The sequence below is a fragment of the Fusarium poae genome, chromosome 1 (genome assembly GCF_019609905.1).
Source record: "Fusarium poae strain DAOMC 252244 chromosome 1, whole genome shotgun sequence".
Lineage (NCBI taxonomy): Eukaryota > Fungi > Ascomycota > Sordariomycetes > Hypocreales > Nectriaceae > Fusarium > Fusarium poae.
Genome location: NC_058399.1, coordinates 7,462,609 through 7,485,467, shown reverse-complemented (window position 1 = coordinate 7,485,467; position 22,859 = coordinate 7,462,609). Strand labels below are relative to the sequence as shown.

The 22,859-nt window shown below is 39.3% G+C and overlaps 7 protein-coding genes and 1 non-coding gene across 8 annotated transcripts; 4 read left to right on the top strand and 4 right to left on the bottom strand.

Moving 5' to 3' along the window:
- Positions 1-168: 168 nt before the first annotated feature.
- FPOAC1_002442 (uncharacterized protein) lies at positions 169-1,806 on the bottom strand (the record flags this gene model as incomplete). Its single annotated transcript, XM_044847021.1, has 5 exons — positions 169-591; positions 650-1,041; positions 1,104-1,295; positions 1,361-1,622; positions 1,681-1,806. The coding sequence occupies 5 exons, from the start codon at positions 1,804-1,806 to the stop codon at positions 169-171; spliced, it is 1,395 nt and encodes a 464-aa protein (XP_044712937.1).
- A 2,232-nt stretch (positions 1,807-4,038) lies between these two features.
- Positions 4,039-5,936, top strand: FPOAC1_002441 (uncharacterized protein; the record flags this gene model as incomplete). The annotated part of the gene is made up of 5 exons (XM_044847020.1): positions 4,039-4,264; positions 4,330-4,421; positions 4,475-5,511; positions 5,562-5,652; positions 5,706-5,936. The coding sequence occupies 5 exons, from the start codon at positions 4,039-4,041 to the stop codon at positions 5,934-5,936; spliced, it is 1,677 nt and encodes a 558-aa protein (XP_044712936.1).
- Positions 5,937-6,275: 339 nt separating this feature from the next.
- FPOAC1_002440 (uncharacterized protein) lies at positions 6,276-7,016 on the bottom strand (the record flags this gene model as incomplete). Its single annotated transcript, XM_044847019.1, has 1 exon — positions 6,276-7,016. One exon carries the CDS (start codon positions 7,014-7,016, stop codon positions 6,276-6,278), a length of 741 nt encoding a protein of 246 aa, XP_044712935.1.
- A 366-nt stretch (positions 7,017-7,382) lies between these two features.
- On the bottom strand, positions 7,383-8,737 carry FPOAC1_002439 (uncharacterized protein; the record flags this gene model as incomplete). The annotated part of the gene is made up of 3 exons (XM_044847018.1): positions 7,383-7,929; positions 7,977-8,521; positions 8,582-8,737. The coding sequence occupies 3 exons, from the start codon at positions 8,735-8,737 to the stop codon at positions 7,383-7,385; spliced, it is 1,248 nt and encodes a 415-aa protein (XP_044712934.1).
- Positions 8,738-9,873: 1,136 nt separating this feature from the next.
- Positions 9,874-11,502, top strand: FPOAC1_002438 (uncharacterized protein; the record flags this gene model as incomplete). Its single annotated transcript, XM_044847017.1, has 5 exons — positions 9,874-9,898; positions 10,175-10,225; positions 10,307-10,423; positions 10,497-10,988; positions 11,033-11,502. The coding sequence occupies 5 exons, from the start codon at positions 9,874-9,876 to the stop codon at positions 11,500-11,502; spliced, it is 1,155 nt and encodes a 384-aa protein (XP_044712933.1).
- A 1,340-nt stretch (positions 11,503-12,842) lies between these two features.
- On the top strand, positions 12,843-16,841 carry FPOAC1_002437 (uncharacterized protein; the record flags this gene model as incomplete). The annotated part of the gene is made up of 4 exons (XM_044847016.1): positions 12,843-13,034; positions 13,090-13,492; positions 14,437-14,706; positions 15,403-16,841. 4 exons carry the CDS (start codon positions 12,843-12,845, stop codon positions 16,839-16,841), a joined length of 2,304 nt encoding a protein of 767 aa, XP_044712932.1.
- Positions 16,842-18,352: 1,511 nt separating this feature from the next.
- Positions 18,353-18,838, bottom strand: FPOAC1_002436 (uncharacterized protein; the record flags this gene model as incomplete). The annotated part of the gene is made up of 1 exon (XM_044847015.1): positions 18,353-18,838. One exon carries the CDS (start codon positions 18,836-18,838, stop codon positions 18,353-18,355), a length of 486 nt encoding a protein of 161 aa, XP_044712931.1.
- Positions 18,839-19,477: 639 nt separating this feature from the next.
- On the top strand, positions 19,478-19,567 carry FPOAC1_002435. Its single transcript has one exon. It is a non-coding gene; the product is annotated as a tRNA-Glu (tRNA).
- The last annotated feature ends 3,292 nt before the right edge of the window (positions 19,568-22,859 follow it).

The following is a 22,859-nucleotide window of genomic DNA, read 5'->3' as shown; positions in this document are numbered from 1 at the left end:
GGCCGTCTTATTAAACAGAGTCCCGTGGTTGAGGTAGAAATACTATGTCTGTTTATATTACAACGAACCAGTCTCGAATTTGTGACGTTTTTGTCGTATAACTTAGCTATGTAACCAATCTCTTCATTGCTGCAGGTAAATTGTTGAACCGATACTATCAGTTCTAGCTTATGAAGAGCCAGAGTTGTCGGCACAGGACCAGGCTGCCGATCCTCCAGAGGCCTTGTATGAAGCTATGATATCAACCACAGAAGCATAAGTCCCAGCCACAGTCAAGAAAGACCCTAACACGATAATCGTGAAACTCCAGAGAACTCCGATATACCAAGTCGCAGATCGATCTTGCTTTGCACGCTTAAAATTGTCATACAGCCACATACAACCCATAGGCTGGAATGACAAGGAAGTAGCGAGTAACGCACCGATGAGAGAAACAAGACCACCAAAGACAGGGATGCCACTAGCAATCACGTAGGCTACGACGGTGATTCCAAAGGTGCATCCTATCCAAGACGCCCAGTGGACGAATGTGTTTGCGGCAAGATGCCTCGAACCTCGTAAAATACGAACAAAGACGTGCTTGCTTGCCAGCTATCAGTCGGTAATGTCAGCTTCGGTTTTTCAGAGTATTTGTGACATATAAACTTACATGACAGGTCAACATGGTAGTAACAATCAACCCAGGAAGTGCAATTCCGTATGTGACTCTCTTGATCAAGACACCCGCCGATCCAAGAGCAGGTGAGGCAACATAAGAGCCACAGAAATAATATACCACACAGCCAATGGCGATGTAGCAAGCACTGATAACCGTTTGACACAAAATTAGTGATCTTGTGTAGTGTCTAGGGTCTCTCATCTCAGCTGCAATGGAGAAGAAGGCGGGCGTGCCTGCATATGCAAAGATTAACGCGCAGATAGCTGAGATGGCATTGGTGAAGCTGGGTTTCTTGAAGAGCTGGTAGTCTGATACCCAAACGGCGTCTTTGGGTGCAGCTGCTGGTTTGTCTTGAATACCCACCGCGACTGTGAGAGTGATGACTACAGAGATAGGTCAGAAAAAGTAGTCCATAGCAAAGACACCAGTGGTGATGGTAACATACCAGATGTAATGACACAGATTAGACCTAACCAAGCGAGCCAACTCAGTTTACCTAGGGTACGAATACTTGCAAACATGAATCCAGTAATAGCTGCCACCGCAACAAAAACAGCCGTGCAAGTACCATGGTCCGATACAGCATTGAAGCCGATTGACACACTCAGCATGGCTGATCCACAGACAAAAGTCCAGTCTGTTGAGACACTCAATCAGCTCTAGTTCCAGAAGGGTATGGGCCGAATCATGAAGTTCACTTACAAAGACCAAAAGCAAAGCCAAAGATTTCTTGACCTGCTCTGCCAAACATTAAACCTCCTGCGTCGTCGATGCCGTATACCTCACGATGCCGAAGCTTGAAGGTTCCAACTATGTAATCTGACCATGTCGTGATAGCTGCCACAACACAGAGACAGATGAGACCGGGGATCATTCCTAGGGTATCAAAGACGGAAGGGATAGAGAGGATTCCAAGACCCAGCTGTGTCTTCATCATAAGACCAGCTGTCCCAACCCAACCAACCTGCTCGGATTATCAGTATACATGGTCTATTCTCGGAACATTTTGGTGTTTAACTCACATTGCGATAGTTTGGCCCATCATCGCTGATCTTTCCAAAAACAGCATCATGAGCATGTCCAGGATCATCATGAACTTCCCCTGACAAGACCTGACCTTCCTGGTCAACTTTCTCGGAGCCGAACATGTTGGCAATTGATCAATCAAGCAAGTCAATGCTCAAGTCTTGTCGTGTTCACTTTCCAAAACTTGAGAGAAAGGAAAGTGACTCCGACAGCAAAGATGGAGAAGTCCCATTTTGTTCCATCACGATAGATAAAAATTCTCCAATTCTTTTCATTTTCGCTCCGAGAATAAGCGCCAAGAAGCACGAAAGCACGTAATGGATATTTCTATGACATTGAACAAGATGGATCAAGTTTAGACTGGCAAATTTCCTCTGATAAAATCCCACTTGGAGCGAGAACTTTCCCCGATGTCGGATGTTGGGGTCGAATGGGCAGGATAATGATTGGTTGGAACGACAAGGGGTAGGATTTATGTGGATTATCTAAACCAAGTTGGAGAAATTGTCGTTTCTGAGAATGTAACAAAATTGGGATCATGGAGTGGATGAATAGCAAGACATGCCTCAATACATAAAGGGAAACAGCAGGTTAAATACCACTGCCTTTCCCTTGTGAATCATACCAGAATTCCGTCTTATTGACTCTACGAATTTAAGTGATGCCATCAGACAAGAAACAACAAAGGGGTTGTGAGTGACGCGACTCGTGCTGGGTTTATCTTATCCTTGTGCTATCTTATCTTATCTTATCTATCGAAAACAAGAAATGTGAGCCAAACCATTGTCTTCTTTCACAGCTCAATGTCACTAAAAAGTGGTGAGTGATTGACACATTGTTGAGATAAAAACGTCTAGACTGCAATCATCAAGAGACATTCAAACGAGCCGAGCCGATTGAATGCGCCTAGAAATTGAGGATGGAAACAAACATTTGATCTTGGCGTGAGGCATTTTCACAGGCTTGATTGTCGCCTCCTTTCAGCCGTTGCCAACCGAACATGAATATCACTCTGTCAAGGCGACAATCACAACTAACGATTCCAATACACTGGACTGTACAGGGTAGCAGCGTGAAGTTGTAGTTTTATTTATTGCAGCAACACTGTTTATAGTTTTGACTGTTTAATGGTGTTGAGAAGCTTGGCATGTCTTGTGTATAGGGTATGTTCCTCATGCTCCTCAATGTCTTCGGACCAAACAATGGATAGTTTTATGTTCTCTAGTCATTTGTCTATGAATCGCGACAAGAATGACGCGTTAAAAAATAATGAGACGTGCCACGTGCCATGTGCATGTGTTGAATGCTTCGCAAAGTCGCACCGAGATCTGATAAACCATGAACCAATAGATTTGAACCCTAATCTGGTTCAAGACTTGGTAGAGAACGTTTCAAGCGAGCTGCCATTCGTGCATTTCGGGTTCGACAGGTGTAAATCGCGGGGAAGCATGATCTAGTGACCCCAGACCAGACCAGACCAGACGGCTGGTAGATCTGGAGTCTAGACTTCTATCTAGTAGGTAACGGACTTCTCAGCCGCGCTACTCACGGCCTTCTCGCCGTTTGATCACGAGTCGTGAATTCACCAAAACTCACTCTAACTCAATTGCCGTTACTCTTTGCGACCGCTCACGAAGAGGTTGCGGAATCAGACCGAAAATGTCCCCGCTTGCTACCAAGTTTTTGGTATGGAGACGATTGAGATTGGATTTCTGACTTTGGTTTGTTCGAGAGCGTTCTGATCCACTTTATTAGCAGTGAGATTGGCTATCAGAATGTTGTTATTGGGTGTAGAAGGTGTCGGTCTCTCCACCCCCAGATTAGCTGGAGTCTGTTTTGGTCTGTGGAGAAATTGGATGGACACTGAGGGAAACACGAGTTTATGCGATTGAGATGATTCTCCAAGATTCTGTCGTGTCGTTTGTCGGTGAGGGTATCATCTTTACTTTGGAAACAGGGAAATATATAAATGATATGACACTCAGTCTTTGTTCTCATAAACATAAATATACCTTATGATTACCAACCTACCGATGTACTAAGTAACTGACTGATGACCGTCTCGACTAACGTTGGGACAAGAGTCACAAGACGGAGCTAGTATTCTTCAGGGCAACATCCCGTACCAGCCAAGCAAGACTGAGCAATTGTTCCCCGGGCAGCTCGCCGATCAAACCCATCTTGTCTTCTCCCCTCTTTTCCCCAGCATCTTTAGTTATCTTAAATAAAGAATATTGGGGCCGCCCTTGGAATTCTCCATCTTTCCCCAGATCCTCAAAAACATCTCTTTTCCCCGCATCAACTTTCTTTTCTTCTTCTTCATCTCTACCTATTGATCGTGGGTATCTTAGAAAATGTCGGACGAAAAGGTCTCGGCTGTTGCCCCAGTGGCTCACGACACAGACCCCAGCAAGACACATCCCGATGTTATCGACCATGCGCGCTCTGCTGCGAATAAGGAACAAAGTATGACCCTCATGCAGGGCATAAAATTGTATCCCAAGGCTGTCGCATGGAGTATTCTTATTTCTACATGCATTGTCATGGAGGGATTTGACATTGTACTCGTCAACAACTTCTGTAAGTTTTTATTACAACCAATTACTTACTAGATACGCGTCGCAATTACTGACAATCCCAATTAGACGCCTTTCCCCAGTGGAATAAAAAATACGGAACTCTCCAGCCCGACGGAACATACCAAGTGTCAGCAGCATGGCAAGCCGGTCTTAGCAATGTAGGAACGCTCCCAACTTCTTAATCTTACAGCTAGCTAATTGACCTATTTAGGGTGCCAATGTCGGTTCCATCATCGGTCTCTTCCTCAACGGTTGGCTCTCGGAGCGTTTCGGTTACCGATATACCATCATCGGCTGTCTCATCTGGCTCTCGGCCTGCATCACCCTCTTCTTCACCGCCCAAAACGTCCAAATGCTCCTCGCCGCCGAGATCCTCTGTGGTTTGCCATGGGGTATCTTCCAGACCATCTGCGTCACCTACGCCTCCGAAGTTTGCCCCATCGCTCTACGAGGTTATCTCACCACATATGTCAACTTCTGCTGGGGTCTGGGACAAGAGATTGGTATCGGAATATTGCGATCCATGATCGGACGAACCGATCAGTGGGCTTACAGAATCCCTTACGGTCTGCAGTGGATCTGGCCTCTTCCTTTGATCGTTGGACTCTGGCTTGCGCCCGAGAGTCCTTGGTGGCTTGTTCGCAAGGGTCGTGTTGCAGATGCCAAGAAGAGTCTTTTGAGACTGACTAGCCTCAACCGCGAGACGGATTTTGACGCAGACGAGACCGTGGCTATGATGGTGCACACAACTGCCCTCGAGGAGAAGCTCACTAGCGGAAGCTCATATGTCGACTGTTTCAAGGGTGTCAACCGTCGTCGAACAGAAATTGTCTGTATGGTTTGGGCTATGCAGAATCTCAGCGGAAACTCGTTTTCCAACTACTCTACCTACTTCCTCGAACAAGCCGGTCTGTCCGCTAAGCACGCTTATTCTTTCGCTCTTGGACAATATGCCATCAACATGATTGGTGTGTTTGGTGCTTGGGGATTGATGAGTCTTGGAATTGGTCGCCGTACTCTCTACCTCTATGGATTGTGCGGTCTCTGCACTGTCCTTTGCATTCTCGGCTTCCTTGGTCTTGTCCCCGAGGCTGACCGTGAGAAGGGCGCCCTTGCAACTGGAAGTCTCATGATTGGATGGGCTGTTGTTTATCAGCTTACTGTTGGTTCCGTGGCCTACTCTCTCGTCAGTGAGCTTCCTTCTCGAAGACTTCAGATCAAGACCGTCGCTCTTGGCCGTATCTTCTAGTGAGTCGCCTCTACATATACACCATGAATCAACAACTAACAATTTACAGTGGTATTGTCGGTATTGTTAATGCTGTTCTGGCTCCTTACATGCTCAACCCCACTGCTTGGGACTGGAGCAACTTTACCGGTTTCTTCTGGGTAAGTTCTATCAGTTCTTGCACTAATAACTATGTACTAATTCTGCCCTTTAGGGTGGTATCTGCTTCCTTTGCATTATCTACACCTACTTCCGCCTTCCCGAACCCAACGGCCGTACCTTTGCCGAGCTTGGTGTTTTATTCGAGAAGGGTATCAGCGCTCGCAAGTTCGCCACCACCAAGGTCGACGTCTTCCACGAGTCTGTTGATGAGCATGTCCTTGATGAGCTCAACAAGACCGACCAAGCCACAGTTGAGACGGTAGAGAAGGCTGGCGGCAAATAGATCCTGTACTCTAAAATGTCGATGCTGTGTTGGAGCGGGACTATTGGACTATTTCTGGTTGTCTCAAGATCTAGGAAATGGCCTTTGTATCTATAATAACGTAACTTAATGAGATATTGAATTCATGAAATGGTCTCGTGCCTTCTTTTCGGTGAGATAATCATGCAGGTTGGAGATCAACCTCAGACGGAGCTTTGTCCAAATTGGTAAATATTCAATGTAGATCTACAAAGCTAAGCTGTTGGTCAGACTTGGCATTGGGGACAGAGGTAGTGACCGTGTTGGTACATTGAAATGCCTTGAACACGTGCGTGAAACCCTCCTCATCCAACCGGACACTTATTCTACAGCAAGCCACTGGCTAGCTAGTTCTTGAATCCACCCTGGGAAATGGTCATCATCCACCTGAACACTCTCCCTCTTCCCAAACCATTCGTAAAAAGCTCGCAAGTTGACCAACTCAGGATCGGACAGAAGGTCCAAACGGTACAAGTCTTTGGCAAAGTGCAAGACCGAATACAACACGCAATCGGCGATATTAGCCCTATCATCATCGCTGCTACGTCTCAAACGTCCATCATCTTCGTAGTACTTGTCTAACAGTCTCAAGTTCTTGTAGCAATACTCAAGAATAAGTTTTGCGGTGATAGGATGCGTTTCCTCGACTGTCTGGAACAACACAGAGCCTTTATGACAAGCAAAACCGAACTGGCTGGTGATTTCGTCTGCGAGAGACAACATGTCTCGAACTCGGCCTCTTTCTGCCGCCGTGTCTCCGAGCATACTGCCGTTGGCGTTCTTGACCAGTTCAACTTCCCAATCCTCTTTGGGATGCTGGCAAGTATCTTCAAAGTACCCGAGGATCGCGACCGATTGCTTGATGAATGACCCGTCAGGAAGTCGTAGCACGGGAGCTGTACCGCTTGGTTTTCCAGGAGCAAATAGCTTTCCGTTGTCGACCGTCACTTCAGTGATCTTGATGAGAGGTGAGTTGAGAAGGCCTTTTTCGGCAAGGTAGATGAGAACTCGGCGCGGGTAAACACCCCATGAGAGGACGAAGAGTTCAAGAGGAGGATTCATTGAATATTGTTGTATGGATATGGGATTTTGCGATAAAGTATGTAAAACTGAGTATGGCCATGGACGCCTTTTTATAGTAGAGAAATCGGGGGGTATGTAGCTAGTGAAGTCTCCGACTGGACATCTTTAATCGGAGAGTTTAGAAAGATAGACGGACACTTGTGATGTGACCCCAGATAAGATAACTCACCGTTCCCGAGTTCCGGAAACTTTATTAAGGGTCAAGTTCATCAACTTCCCAAATGACGAGAAAGTCTGGATGATAAGTAATAGTAATATTTACTTGAAGAACTATAAATATAGAGGAAACGAGTAGAAATGGCTTAACAGAGGTATATATACCTTCAGAGAAGACTTAGGTCCCCCTTACTTCTTGAAGAACTTGATGGGAAACTTGGTGCCCATCAATTTGTATGCAGCAGGGTTAGGATGTAAGCCGTCCCCAGAATCATATTGAGGAAGCAGCTTATCTCCTTGTCCAATCAACGAAGCAAAGTCAACCGTGTGGTCAAAAGTACCATTACTCAAAATCCATTCGTTGATAGCAACCCTTGTCACCTCTCTTTCAGGGGCATAGTACTGATTTCCGAGCATCTGAGTAATGGTAGCTCCGATGCTGGTCATGCCAGCCTTCTTGATATCGCCCGCGATTTGTTGGTAAGCGGCGATGAGACCATCCTTGATCTTCTTCTGAGTGGCGGCGTCTGTGGCGGATGGACCGATGTCATTGACTCCTTCGAAGATAACAACGAATTTGGCGCCAGGTTGCTCGAGAGCGTCTCGCTTGTAGCGTGTAAGAAGAGGAGGACCAAGACCACCTTGGAGGATGGCGTTTCCACCCGCAGCCATGTTGTTGACAGCGACGTTCTTCAATCCTGAGGCCTGAAGATGGGCAGCAAGCGCATCAGACCAACTAAAGATGGTAAGTAAAAGTAGAGCCAGAGTATTCAGTTTACTCACCGATCATTTGTGTCATCAGTGCTTCCTCGTCCATCAGTGATACTATCACCTAGGAGAACAACAGCAAAGTGATCTGCAGGAGCCCAAGCATCAACACCGTTGGCAAAGTACCAATGCTTAGTACTTCCTCCGGAAACAGAAGCAGCATTGACAAGGTTGCCCTTCTGCATCCAGGAAGTCGTTCTGCTACCAGGGTGTCCAGTGATAGTATTTCCAGCCTGTCCTTTCTCGGTATAGACAGACAAAGCAAGGTTGGAAAGGGGCTTCAGCTTAAAGTCGATTGGATCAGAGTAGACGATCTTTCCTGCAGGTACAGATACGGACTTCTTTCCGTTGAACTTGAGCGTTTTGGCGGTCTTGGTATCGATTTCACCAACCCCAGCCTTTCCACCAACGGGTAGAGCGATGGTAGCTGCGTCAATGGGCAGATCCGTCTTTCCAAAGATGTTAGAGAAGCGAATGCGAATTTTCTCGGCGCCAATGGACATGTGGAATGTCTGACGAAGCGTAGTGTTCAAGAATTGAGCAGCAGCATCTGGTCCTCCCTTTGATATCCCGTTAGCAAGAACCGTGTAATTGATCATCTACTTGGATGGAATACTCACAAATGGAGCTGGTGCAAGATTGGCAGGCTCAACTTCCTGGGGCATAGACGCCCATGAGCCAACCCAATGGCGCTTCTCATTCTTGTTCGGTGCGGCAATGGCTGACAAAGCCAGACCGGCTATAAGCAGAGCCTTTGTCGTAATACCACCAAACATGTTTAAAAGATTGTGCTACCTATCAGAAACACAAACGGCCAGGTGGGTAACCGTCAAAAGTTTAAGATGGGACGACGATTTTAAATAGTGACATATTATAATAGTGTCAAGTTGGAATAGCCCATTAGGCTAAATCATGCGGATCGACGTCTGAAACCACTTTTGCCGACGGTTATTTATTCCAATTGATGGATCTTGTACCTCCGCGTGCCGCATGGAGCTTGGCCTGAATGAAACCCTGTATTTTGTCTATAGCCTAGACTAACTAGGTACCTAGACTAGTTAACTTCATGACTCCACTCAACAGCAACATCATTCATCTCGGATCTGCCTCGAATAAATCAATCAACAGCCCTGCAGCCGAATGTACGGGAAAGTGTTATTAGCTGTATTATGGAATAAGAACATGCTCGAGTAAAGCTAGCGGGAGGCACGTTACCCATACTTGCACCCTGACCAACGCTTCGACTGAGCGGGCTTAATGGTCTTCTGGGCATAGGTACATCTCCATACCTACAGTTGGCACCTCCCAGAGATAGCCCCCGCAAAGTTTGGCGTATTTACGCGTTTGAAGAAAACCATTCAAATAGACCAACGGGAGGTTTGGACAGAGATCAATACAATATCAGTCGTAAAAAGGAAAGAGATGCCTCTAGCACCAGGGAAATCAATAATCATGAAAGAAAAAGACATGATGTATTCATCCCTAATTATACACTTATTTATAAGTGACCTGTACCTGTGTGCTTGGTCGGGTGGTATTCTGTTTTAACATGTTGCCTATCACATTAACCATAAGTGGTTACACCGAAACATAAAAGAGATAGATGCTAGATTTATCTTAATTAACGAATAGCTAGCTATACAGCTATATATCAGGCCAGAAGATGCTGTTTTCCCCTGCACCTATGAGTTTGGACTCAGAATGTGAAGTTTGTCCTGTGCAATAACGCATCCATAAACTAACAATGAAGGATGTAACAATCAAAGCAGACAAATCTCTTGTGATGCACGCTTGGGCTGAGAAATAAGAGCAGCCACCTTACCAAACTTCCCGTGAAGGGATCAAATCGATGGTACAACCACGTCTTAGTGCCTCTATTCGTCCAATATCATCGCTTCCATTTATAGCAAATATGATCCTCACGAAGCAACAAAACTGTATGTGTTAACCCGTAGGCCACTGCGCCAAAAGTTATAGCGCGCTATTCGCTATATTACAGTGGCCTTTTTAGGTCTTATACAGCCGGTTCAACAGTATGTTAGTGGAATTTGTTCTGCAGTCAGAGCACGTGATTTAAGCAAAACGTACATGTGGAGACATTCATCAAAGATCAAAAGACCTATTAGCTGTATCGCAACAAATTCCCCTCTCCCTCTGATCTCTCTATAGCTGTTTGATATCCAACTCTTGTCTTCTTCTTATCAAACTCCTAGCTGATCTGACTGGTATCCAATTTTCCAGCAATTTGTATTGCTGTGCGCCTAGTAAGTAGTCCGCGCCCCGCACCTTGATGCTACTATTACGAGAAGAGATTTCCTTGACGGAGAAGATAATAACATCCTCAGCTATGACGGCACTAAACGAAATTATTGACCCTGACGGGGACACTCTGATAATCATTCCGTACACGACTAGTTCATCTGAGACCACGGATGCTAGTGAGACTACCCACAGCCACGAAGGTCGGTCAGATCTATCATCCGAAGAGCATCATATTATTCACATAGAACTGACCTGTCTTGCTTGTTGGTATAGGTACTGATACAGATACAGTAACAGAAACTCGGTTCAAGGTATCCAGAAACCATCTTACGGTAGCGTCTCGACGCGCGAAAAGAATGTTTCAAGGAGAGTATCTTGAAACCCAGAAATCGGAGATTGACGGCTGCTATCACTGGAAATTCGAGCCTATATTTGACCCTGAGGCTCTGGGAATAGTCTTGCGAATTATGCATGCAAGCAATCAGAATCTACCGGACAATGTCACGCTCGAGATGTTAGTCTCAATTGGTAAAATTGTGGACGATTTGCAGTGCCACGAAGCTCTATCTTTCTTTGTCAAAGTGTGGACCAGCCGAATTGGCCAACCTATTCCTCATTACATGTGCAAATCACTGATTCAGTGGATCTTTGTTGCATCCGTGTTTAAATTCGATGAGTATCTTAGGAAGGCGACAAGAGTTGCATTGATGGATAGCACCGGACACATCGATAGTTTGGGGCTCCCCATTATCTCAGACATCATCGGTATGTGCACTTCCTGTTTTTTGATGCGATTCTAACCAGAGCAGACAAAATTGAGAAGAAGAGACATGATCTTCTAAAAGACCTAGCTGATCAGCTACATTCCTCCTTGCAAAACTTATGCTCAGGAAGTCATTGCAATGAGCCGCAATGTACGTATGTGATGATTGGGGGATTGTCAAAGAATATGAATGACCTGAAATTATTCTCGCCTGCGCCTGAAGGAGCTTTCCCGAATATGAGTTTGTGCTCGGCGTTCAAGAAAGTGCGAAGCTTTGACTCACCGCCTCTGTATATTCCATCAAAAACTGCGACTCAAAAAGTACCCCCTTCACCCTATTCGTCATGGTCACAACCCAAAGAGAATGTCTGGGTGTTGAAAGAGGATTATCGGTTGGGTCAGAAAGACGAGGTCAAACAACTCAAGATGCACCAATGTTCCCTACAGGAATTGCTCGAGCCCAAGATCGCTTACTTAGAGACCCAAGCTAAACACATGAATTTGACTAATGTCTGAATGGGGCTTATGGTATACTTATGGGACTTTCGGTCGGTTTCTATCGGATCTGAACATCATGAAAAGACTGGCAGGAGAACTAGACAAGTAATGTAAACCTTGTTTTATGACTTTATGGCCTTCTGTTCCGCCCCGTCCTAAATGTTTAACTGCTTGCTTAGTTTTTCATGTATCCACTGATAGAGGTGAATGTAGTAGATATAGCGACATGCCGCAAAGACTTCTGTAATCTGATGACACATTTTGACAACTGCTAGGTTGGGTTCAGAAAAATGATGGTCAGAAGTGGATGATGTGTTGAACACCTGCCTGTCTGTCATTGGCTGCAACGTATGCAGTCAAAATGTTTTAATGACACGCCATCAGACTTGTAGACCATGTTCCGGGAGTAATTCTGAGTTTATCAAGACTTTTAACTCTCCAAACATTGACAGAACGTGGAAAGCCATGCAGTGATTGATAGAGAACAGGGACACTGGACATGCCGGGTAGTAAGTAGTAAAGAACAATGATACATATTTCCATCAACTCTCGAGATGCGCTGTAAAGCCTGGGAGGGGTTCACACTGATCACTGGAATGATGTATATGGCATCTGGTTAGTCGTCATGTTCATCGATGGTTTTGTATTTTATCCTACCTACCTAAAAGACTAGCTACTAGTCATCTTGACGTATTTTGAGGGTCTTCGGGCTGCGAGAACACCCAACTAAGAGCTTGAGGTTTAAGAAATAATTGACACAAGTCCTTCTCTAGTCACATGCAAAGTGGCCAAGCTGTCCCGTGCTCCATGCTGGCAGAAGCGACTTTTCTTTTAGTCCGTGGGGCTGAAGCGGATTTGTGTGTGTGTCACGCTGCACGATGTGCTGGCTCTCAAGTACTGTTTCGATATCAAGGCTGTGTCGGCAAGCTAACACCTAAAAGGGCTGTGTTTGAGATCCTTATCTGGACAGACACTTAACTACTAATGAAACACAATCAGTTGAACCAAATCGACATTCACTTTTAGAGCTTCCGGCAGTTGAGTTTAGATCGATCTCAGACTTGAATAAAGATGTGAGTGCCAGTGTTCGGGTGCCGGGCTTTTCATCAGCCCGTCAGCATAACTGAGGGGCATCGTGTAACTTTGACACCAATTGGTCGCGTCTCATAGCGCATGGCGTAAGACTAACGTTAGTTAGGTATAAATAGATACTGACGTTCAGCAAGTAAAGTCGATTTTTCCTTATCGCATTATTCACCCACCTCCAAGCTCAATTCTACATATCTACAGTCTACTGCGACCTGGATCAGTGGGAACGGTACACCTACCATTGTCGCCATCTCCAGCGTGAAATCATCATGGTGCTCGCTTCATTGAGCAACTGGCGGGCGCAGTGGTTTCCCCCAAAGCCAAAATTTACAGAGCAGGATGTGCCAGCTCAGAACGGACGAGTCTTCCTCGTCACGGGCGGGAATGCCGGCATCGGATACGAACTCGTCAAAATGCTTTATGGGACAGGTGCAACAATCTACATGACCTCGCGATCAATTGTAAAGGCCACACCCAACAGAAATGAAGAGCGTTGATTGTTGATTAAATTTGCAGGATCGTGCAGAGAGTGCCATCAAAACCATCACATCACTCAGTCCTCCACCTTCGAATCCAGGAACTATCAAGCCACTGTGCTTAGATCTGAATGATCTAGAGAGCGTCCAGCATGCTGCCGAAACGTTTGTCCAGCAGGAAAGTCGACTTGATGTGCTCTGGAACAACGCAGGTACTGGAGGTACCGCAGTTGAGATGGGAGCGAAAACAAAACAAGGTCTCGAGATAATGGTGGGCTCGCATTGCATCGCAGCCTTGCTATTTACTCAACTTCTCATCCCTCAATTACGTGCTGCTGCCGCCTCCTCGGCGAGAAAGTCATCTCGAGTCGTTTGGACGTCTAGCTTTCTTGCCGAAGCAGTAACACCAACAAATGGTATCGATTTCGATTTCCTCAAGGAAGGTAGTTCTGACCGGGTGCAGAACTACGGTGTTTCAAAACTGGGAAACTGGATATTGAGTCGTGAAATAATAACCCGCTATGCTAAAGCTATTATATTGAATTTTATTATATTAAAAGCTATAGTATTAATTATAAGCTTTTTTTCCTTTTTCTTAGAATTTCTTTTAATTTTTTAATTTTATAGAATTCTTAATATAATAAATTCTAATTTAATAAACTTTTTATAAAATAATATTATTTTTATTAAATATTTTATAAATTATTAATAATTTATTTTTTTTATTAAAAATTATTTTAAAAATTAAAAAGTAATTTTATTTAAAATATTTTATTTTTTAATATATTAATAATATATTTCTTTTAAATATTATAAAAAGCCTTTAAAAATTTTTTTTTTTTATATAATAAAGATTTAAATTTTAATTTATTAATTTAATAATTAATTATATAATTAAAAATATTATAATTAAAAATAATAAAAATAATAATTTAATTATTATTTATATTTATAATATTTTAATTTTAAATATTAATAAAAAAATTATTTTTAAAATAAAAAAAAATATTAAATAATTTTAATTAATTTCTTTTTATAAAAATAAAATTAATTATAAAAATTAAACTTTTATAAATAATTTTTTAATTTAATAAATAATTAAAATTAAGAAAGATTTTAAAATTTATTATTTTATATAATAATTATATAATTTTATTAATATTAATATTAATATTAATAAAGAAATATTTAATAATTAATTTTTAAAAAGAATAAAAGCTTTTATAATAATTATTATAATTTTAATTTTATAAATTATAATATATACCTTTAGATTAAATTTATATTAATATTTAAGTTTAAAAATTATATTTTTTTATAAATTAATTTTATATATATACTTTAAGACTTATGCCTTAAAAATCACCATACAAAAGCTATACTGAAGATGGTATTATCAGCGTCACTCAGAACCCAGGAAATCTCAAGGCCAGGGCCTACGCTGGCACACCAGCCGTTGCCATGTTCTTGATGAAGATATTCCTTCATGATCCGAAGCTTGGAGCTTACACCGAGCTATACTCTGGCCTGTCTCCCGATATCACCAGCGAAAATAATGGGTGTTATATCATTCCTTGGGGACGGATCCGTTCAGATGATGATTGCCCACGCAGAGACATCATGAGAGCCATGACTCCTCAGTCTGCCGGGGGTCTGGGTTATACCGGGAAGTTCTGGGACTGGTGTGAGCGACAGTGGCAGCCTTTTGTTGGTGACGTTTTCCCAGGCTGACAGCCAAATGGTAGATATGGGCCCCGACAGAAACCATTCGCTAACAACGAAGAAATGGATCTAATTCTTGTCTCATTCTATTGTCTTTATCACAACTCATGTCTTCATATACACCTTACTTGCAATCTATAATTTGACGAACCATTTTTTAGTCTATTCAATCCCTGTTTGAAATCCTATCACGTTGATAAGTTGCTGATTTGGACTCTTCTTCGATTGGCCTGTTATAGTGGGAAAACGTTCTGCCGTATTTCACGGCATAAGCACTAGGCTACTACAGAAATCCTAAAAGAAACAGAACACAACTTAAGGATTTTACTCTCAACATCTATGCTGGATGACATTTCCTACCTAGATCTTTATTCTTTTTATTTCGTTTTGAAGAGGCATGGCTCAAGGCGACATTGCCCTGAAGTGGGCAGGGATACTCTTCCTCTCATCAATCGGCTACTTCGTCATCAGGCTTTATCAGCACCGACTATGGTTTCGCCGAGCTGTGGAAAAGTACAACCTTGTCAGTTGGAACATCTTTCTATCAGCATAGAGAGAAACCTTCTTACTGACTGTGCATAGCCAACGTTACCAGACCATTCTTGGCTCCTTGGAAATTTGATCGCTGTAGGAAAGATCATGGTTGCATATCCTGGAGATGTACATGGCCAATTAATGCCTGATTTTCTCGCTCGCGAATATCCAGAAATTGCCGAGTTTGGTGTGTGTTACATTGACCTGTGGCCTATTTCTTGGCCCATGATGGCTACATTTCATCCGGACATAGCAGCACAATTCACGCAGGAGACATCGCGCCCAAAGCATGAGATTATCAGAGGACAATTCAAACCCTTAACTGGACTGAAAGACCTTGTTCTGGCCGAAGGGTCTTTTTGGAAGAAGTGGAGAGCGACTTTCAACCCCGGCTTCTCCACGCAGAACATATCAGCCCTAGTCCCCGAGTTCATCGAAGAGGCGTCAATCTGGAAAAAGCATCTACAACAAGTGGCCAAAGACGACCAAATTATTCCATTGGAAGACTGTGTGATGAAGGCGACATGTGACATCATCGGGCGGTCTGTTTTGGGTCGGAGTTTAGGGATTCAGTCTGGTATAGACGACAAGATCTTCCCTACACTGAAAGGTGCCATTGCGCTTCTTGTTACCGATTGGTCCCCGCCTAACTGGGGCCGTCTTCTGAACCCTCTCCGAGTCAGGCGTCTTGCAAGTTTAAACCAGCGGCTACGAAGCCAGTTGAGACCTTTAATCGAGAGTCAATTTGAGAATCATGAGCACATTGGAGGGCCAAAGACTGTCAATGGCCTTGCTATCCGTACATACCTAAAGGATAATGGAAAGGAAAGCAACTCCGAATCTGGCGTCGACAATGAGTTTCTTGATGTGACGATTGAAAACCTCAAGATCTTTCTCTTTGCCGGCCATGACACTACCGCGTCCACGCTCTGTTTCGTTTACAGCTACCTCCATAATCACCCAGATGTCCTGGCAAAGCTACGAAAAGAGCACGACGAAGTCCTAGGCCCAGATACCAACGAAGCGACATCAGTAATCTCCGAATCACCTACCGTTTTGAACCAACTAGTCTATACCACAGCAATCATCAAGGAAACCCTCCGACTCGAACCACCGATTGGCTCCTGTCGAGAAGGCTCCCCAACATTCTTTCTCCGACACCCTGAAACAGGACAGCAGCTTCCCACTGATGGCTTCATTCTCTTTTCAGCAAGCAAAGCGATCCACCGTAATCCCAGGTTCTGGTCTGAACCTGACAAGTTCATGCCAGAGCGTTGGTTGGAGCACGACTTTCATAGAACTGCTTATCGCCCGTTTGAGCTAGGTCCTCGAGGCTGTATTGGTCAGGAGCTTGCTTTAACAGAGTTACGGTTACTCCTTGCAATGACCGTCAGGGATTTGGAGATTATTCCTGCGTACAAGGATACTGAAGATAAGTTATATGGTTCCCAGGCGTATCAGGCACAAATGCCTGGTGAGCTCACAGCGCACCCGAGTAAGGGGATGCCCGTCAGGGTGAGAATACGACAGGTCTAGGAGTACAGATAAAAGGCTTTGTGGAATATACAAGGACACGAATGCTGTAATTCCAAGACCGGAAATTCTAGAGAACGAACTTTGCCTTGAATGTAAGCCAAACCCTCTGCCCTGTGTAAAGCTGTTGTTAGTGCACACTCAATTCGACCTCGACTTGTAGTTGGATGAACACGTTACGTCTTTATCCGTTTCGCATACGTAGATCCATGTCACTGAGGGATAGTCTGAATATCTTTTAATTTAATGTTTGATATTAATACTAATGTTCCCCTAGCGACCTGTTAGTCGCTGCTCTATCTGGTGTACCCCCACTCAATGTATCTGTTCTTGAGAAACAATCGCCTCGATCTCACAACACGACGAACGGATTGCCATTGGATCTTGCCAATCACAGAGTGTTGTCCGGTTTCCTACGATTTCCGTCGTCCAGACATTTCTGATATCCATCCAGGAGGTCCTGGGTAGCCTGCTTTGCCAAGCAGCCACTGCATACCTCAGTGCCTGGCCTCTTGCCATAATACGTTTTTGTATTTCCTTCAGGACATTTTCCGACGGGGAAATCATGTAGTAAAACTTCATCCTCAACCGTTTGCTCTCCGTTGCAACGTACGCAGAGGACTGAAACCAGACGTATGCCGCACATTTTGACAAGGTTCTTTTGTTAGTTCTTTGACGATGTTATTGCTCGAGGTATGTCGGTTTGACTTGTATTGATTGATGGAGTTACTTTGGTTGTTAATTTGTGATAGGCAGTGTATCGTCTGATGGTGGTGAAACTGGTAGAGATATTTGTTGAAGAGGGATATCTTTTGTCTATATACACCGTCTGTCACGATGACTGTTGTGTTTCAGTAACGCTGTAGTCAGACTTGGTCAGTGATCATGGTCAAGTAGACTGTGAAGCAGAGCGCCACAATGCGCTTGAACCACGGGTGTTTGGACACGCAACGACGCTTCACTAATCAACTATGATATGTTAATCAGACCTGTATTTGTAACCTTCGTCGTTAATCACTTCATCAGTTTTTTTGGAGTAGCCTGGCAGTTTGGTTCGTTGAAGCTATAAGTAAGTATCTGTTTTTTTACAGTCTCTTGAGCTTTCGACCAGGTTTTCTCGTTTTCCTCTAGGTTTTCAAAAAAGGTTAATCTATCCGCGTCTATTAAACGTTAAACAAATCTTCAAATCTAATATTCTCTTGATACTAGGTTTTCTAACACAAAAGTGACTCATACGGCTTGAGTTTGAGTAAGCATACGATATTCACTAAGCAAAAACATGCCTTCACCTAGTGTCCAAATCCTCCCACGAGATGATCTTAGCTTTTTGAGGCGATATCCGCCTATTGAGGTTCAAGCAAAAACATCACTGCAGGCAATAGATTCAACAGACAAGGTAACATGGGACGAAAAAGTCGATGCGGTATAGATCATACACTTTTGCCTGAAAAGAAATATCGTTGAAGTTGAGATGTAGAATGGCTAGACTGTTTGGGCCTTGACGGATATCTAATTTACTTAGAAGGCTTGTGCTTCTTCATGTTTACCATGATAGAATGTTTTGTAACATAATTAGTAAACCGATCGTAAACCTCAATGTCGCCCGGCTTATCAGCCAATTCAATGTCATACTTGGCAAAGAGATATGCCAAGATGTAATGCAACTCAGCGAATGCCAGATTCTGACCAAGGCAGCTTCGAAGACCCTTCGAGAATGAGCACATATTTGTGTCCAGACCTTTTCCACCTTCACCCAGCCAACGATCGGGTTTGAAATCTGCGGCATCATCACCCCATAGCTCTTTGCTGAATTTCATAGTGTATGCGGACATGCCAACGACGTTTCCTGCAGGTATCACCTGCCCATCAACAATTAGAGGTTTGCTGTCCCGTGGAACGACACGCGATAACCGCCCTGGAGCTGCAATGGCGAATCGTATGGCTTCACGGACTGTGGCATTCAGGTACACAATTTGTTCCAACTCCAAAAGCGACGGCATTTTTTCGCTACAGCTCTCCTTCGCTTTGTGGCACCTGTTGCATCAACCCGATAATTATGTCCGGCTTCAGGACGAGCGAAAGACGGCTATGTCGAAGGTGAACTCAAGGCCGAACTTGAGAGAGTTTGAAACCCTACCGTTCCTGGAAGCCTGTATCAAAGATAACCTTCATATAGCATGTGCACTAATCTTTCCCAGTTATTTTCAGTCTTTATTAATGTACTTCATAGACTATTGTATCTTCCACCATATCCTATTTGGCCCACGATAAGGGAGTTTTCTCAGAGGCAGGAGAGTTCCGACCGGATAGGTGGCTTCTGGAAAACAATAAGGAGCTTGAAGGATATTTTTATCGGTTTTCTAGAGTTATACGGTCATGCATCGTGCAAAGGTAAGTTTTGGCCGCTCTGACGATAGCGAACTGCAATTTCATATATTGTTCGCAGGGTTTCTCCTAGTAACGGCATGCAATATTGCGAGATTATTGGAAGAGAGTTCATCACCTTTGTCATAGAAGACGAACTCCCGGTGAAGCTGGAGGAAGCTGTATAGTACTTGACGAATGTTTTAGAATTTCGATCCATAGTATATAGACTAGTGACCGATCGTCCACAATAATCAAATATCAGCCAATTATCATCCGGTATGGTGTAGTGGCTAACATTTCGCGCTCTCATAACTTGAGAGATTAGTACCGCGGAGCCCAGGGTTCGATTCCCTGTACCTGAGTTTTATTACAGGGGTTAGTCCTACCCACCTTAGTTATTACGTTAGTGGCCTTTACTACGGCGCCTTCTGTACTATAATACGCTATAATAACTTAGCTAATATAATAACCTTATTATATATATATAACCTATTTACTTTTATAGTAATAAAACTAGGATTACTTTAAATACCTTTTAAGATTAAACTTCTAGATTTATTTTATATATTAAGATATATATTAAACTTTTTTTCTTTAAAAACTTTAATATTATAAAGCTATATTAAGTAATATATTACTAAAAGAATATATTATATTAAGATCTTAAAACTTTAATTTTAATTTAATATATATAGCTTATAAGTAATAAAAATATAAAAACTTTCCTTTATAATTTACTAAAATAATATATAAAAAAAATATACTATATTATAATATAGACTTTTTAAAGTACTATAAAGCTTATAAATAATAAGAAATTATATATATATAAAACTTAAACTTTAAATATAAATATAGTATATAAATATTATAATATTATATTAATATAAAACTAGAATTTAAAGAAATAAAGAAAATAACTTAAAGAATTAAATAAAGTAAATCTTACTTTAAATTAAATATATATTATTAATTAAATACTATATTATATAGAATAAATTAGTAAATTAATAAAATTTAAAGTAAAATTAAATATATTATATTAAGTATTTTAATATTATTTAATATAATTAAAATATTAAATATTAAGTATATTAAAAATCTTAAAATAAAGAAATAATATTTAAATATAGATTTTTAAAACCTTTTAATATAATTAAAAACTTTAAAAGATTTTTAAATATTAAATTAATAAATTAAATTAATTACCTTAAGAATTAAAAAACTAAATAAATATTTAAAATTAAAATATTAATTTTACTTTTAATATTATTAAAATAAAATAAAATATATATATTTAAATTATAATTTTAATATTTAAGTAATTTTAAAATTTTAAAATTAAATTTTAAAATTCTAAAGTTATAAGTAAAACTATTAAATAGTAATTAAATTAAAAAATTAAAACTTATAAATAGCCTTAAATTTAAATTATAAAAATAAAATATTTATTAAGCTAATAATAAAATTAATTTAAATATTAAAGTTAAATATAATTAAATAATAAGATAATAGATTAAATATATATAAATTTAAATATTAAATTTTAAAATTTTAAAATCTTAAAATATAAATTATAAATTATTATTAAAACTTTAAAATTTTAATAATAAATATTAATTTTAAAATATATTTAAAACTATTTTTAAAAGTTAATACTTTAAAAAAATTAAATTTTATATTTATATAAAGAATAAGTATTAAAAACTTTAATTTTATTTACTATAAAACTTTATTAATTTATACTATAATATTACTTAAATATAATCTTAATAGAAATATTACTTTTTAAATTTAAAAAGTCTTTTTATTAAAAAAATATAAAAATAAAAATTCTTATTATAAAGTTTATTTTAATATTATAATAATAATATTAAACTATAAAGACTTTAATATAAAAAAGAAAATATAAAGAATAAAACTTTACTATTTAAAGTTTATATTTAAAGAATATATTATTATAATTATTATTTTTAATAAAATAATAAAGAAAATTATATTTTAATAAAAATAAAATTAAAATAAATATTAATTTTACTTAATAAACTTAGTTTCTTTTTTATTTTATATTATACTTAAGAACTTAATATTAATATTTTTTATTATTATTTTTATTCTTTTTTATTTATAATTATTAAGAAATATTTAAAAAGAGTTTATAGATTAATCTTTATATATAAAAATTAATTTTATATTTCTATTTATTTAATTATATATATTCTAGAATCCCTTATTAGCTTTCTTTAATTTATTACTTTAAGATTACCTAGCCTTAAGATTTTATTATTTAAGTTATTACTATTTATTAATTAAACTTTAATTTCCTTTAACTTTAAACCCTAATAATTCTTTAATACTTTATTATTATTACTATTTAGTTTAATATTTATTATTAAATATTCTTTAAATAGAAATCTTTCTTAATTTAATTTTAATTTAAATATTTTAAATATTAAAATTAATATAAATATTAATAGAAATAACTTTATTTTTTTAAGAAAGCCTAATAATTATAAGTTAAGTATATATATTAGTTTTATTAAAAAATAAATTAAATATAAAAACTCTAATCTAAAGGGAAATAATAATTTAAAAAGTATTAAATTAAAAGATAAGTTTTAAAAGGCTACCTTTTAATAAGGTTTTATAAGGTTAATATTCTATTAATTTAAAGAAAAAAGGCTAGCTTATAAAACCTATATAGAGTTTAAATCCCTATTTAAAGAATAATATTAAAATCTTATAGAATATTATAATAGTTCTTTAATTACAAAGGTATATTAACTAGAATATAAAATAAATAAGACTTTTTAAGATTTTCTTTAGAAAATATAAAGTTTATATTATTATATTTTAGTACTTTATTATTTAATAGTCTTTATTAATATTATACTTTAAATAATAAATAAGTATAAAGATATATACCTTTAAAAATAAATCTAAGATTATTTATATACTATAGAATAATAAATTAATAGCTTTATTATTAAGAAGCTTACTTTTAATAAACTTTACTATTTAATTTAAAATTACTAAAGTAATATTAATAGTAAATTAAAACTACTAAATATTAAAAAGCTTTTACTTACTTTATAAATTATAGAATTTACTTAATATAATAAAATAGAGCCTAGTTAATAAACTAGTTAATAATATATTAATAGAATCTTATAAAGCAGAGTTAAAAGGTTATATAGCTAAATAATTTATATTAAAATAGCCTTTAACTTTAAGCTTTATTAATATTAACTTTAACTTTATAAACTTAACTTTTTTATTACCTATTTAATTACTACTAACCCTGCCTACTGCATTTATATACTTATAGTCTTAGGCTATAACTAGTATACTAGTTATAACTTAAAGGCCTTAATTATAATTATTACCTGCCTTTTTAATTATTTAAATTAATTAGTATATAAATACTTACTATTATATATATTAATTTTATCTAGGAATTCCTCTTATATATATAATAAACTTATAACTAGCCCTTTAATAAGCTTTTTCTTAAGCCTATATAGACTCTTTAATATTATTTCTAGCTTTTAACTCTTTATATATAAAAGATAAAGCTTATAGCTAAAGGCTATTAATTTAACCTTAATAAGGCTATTTATCTTCTTAATTATATAAAGGTTAATAGCCTTTATA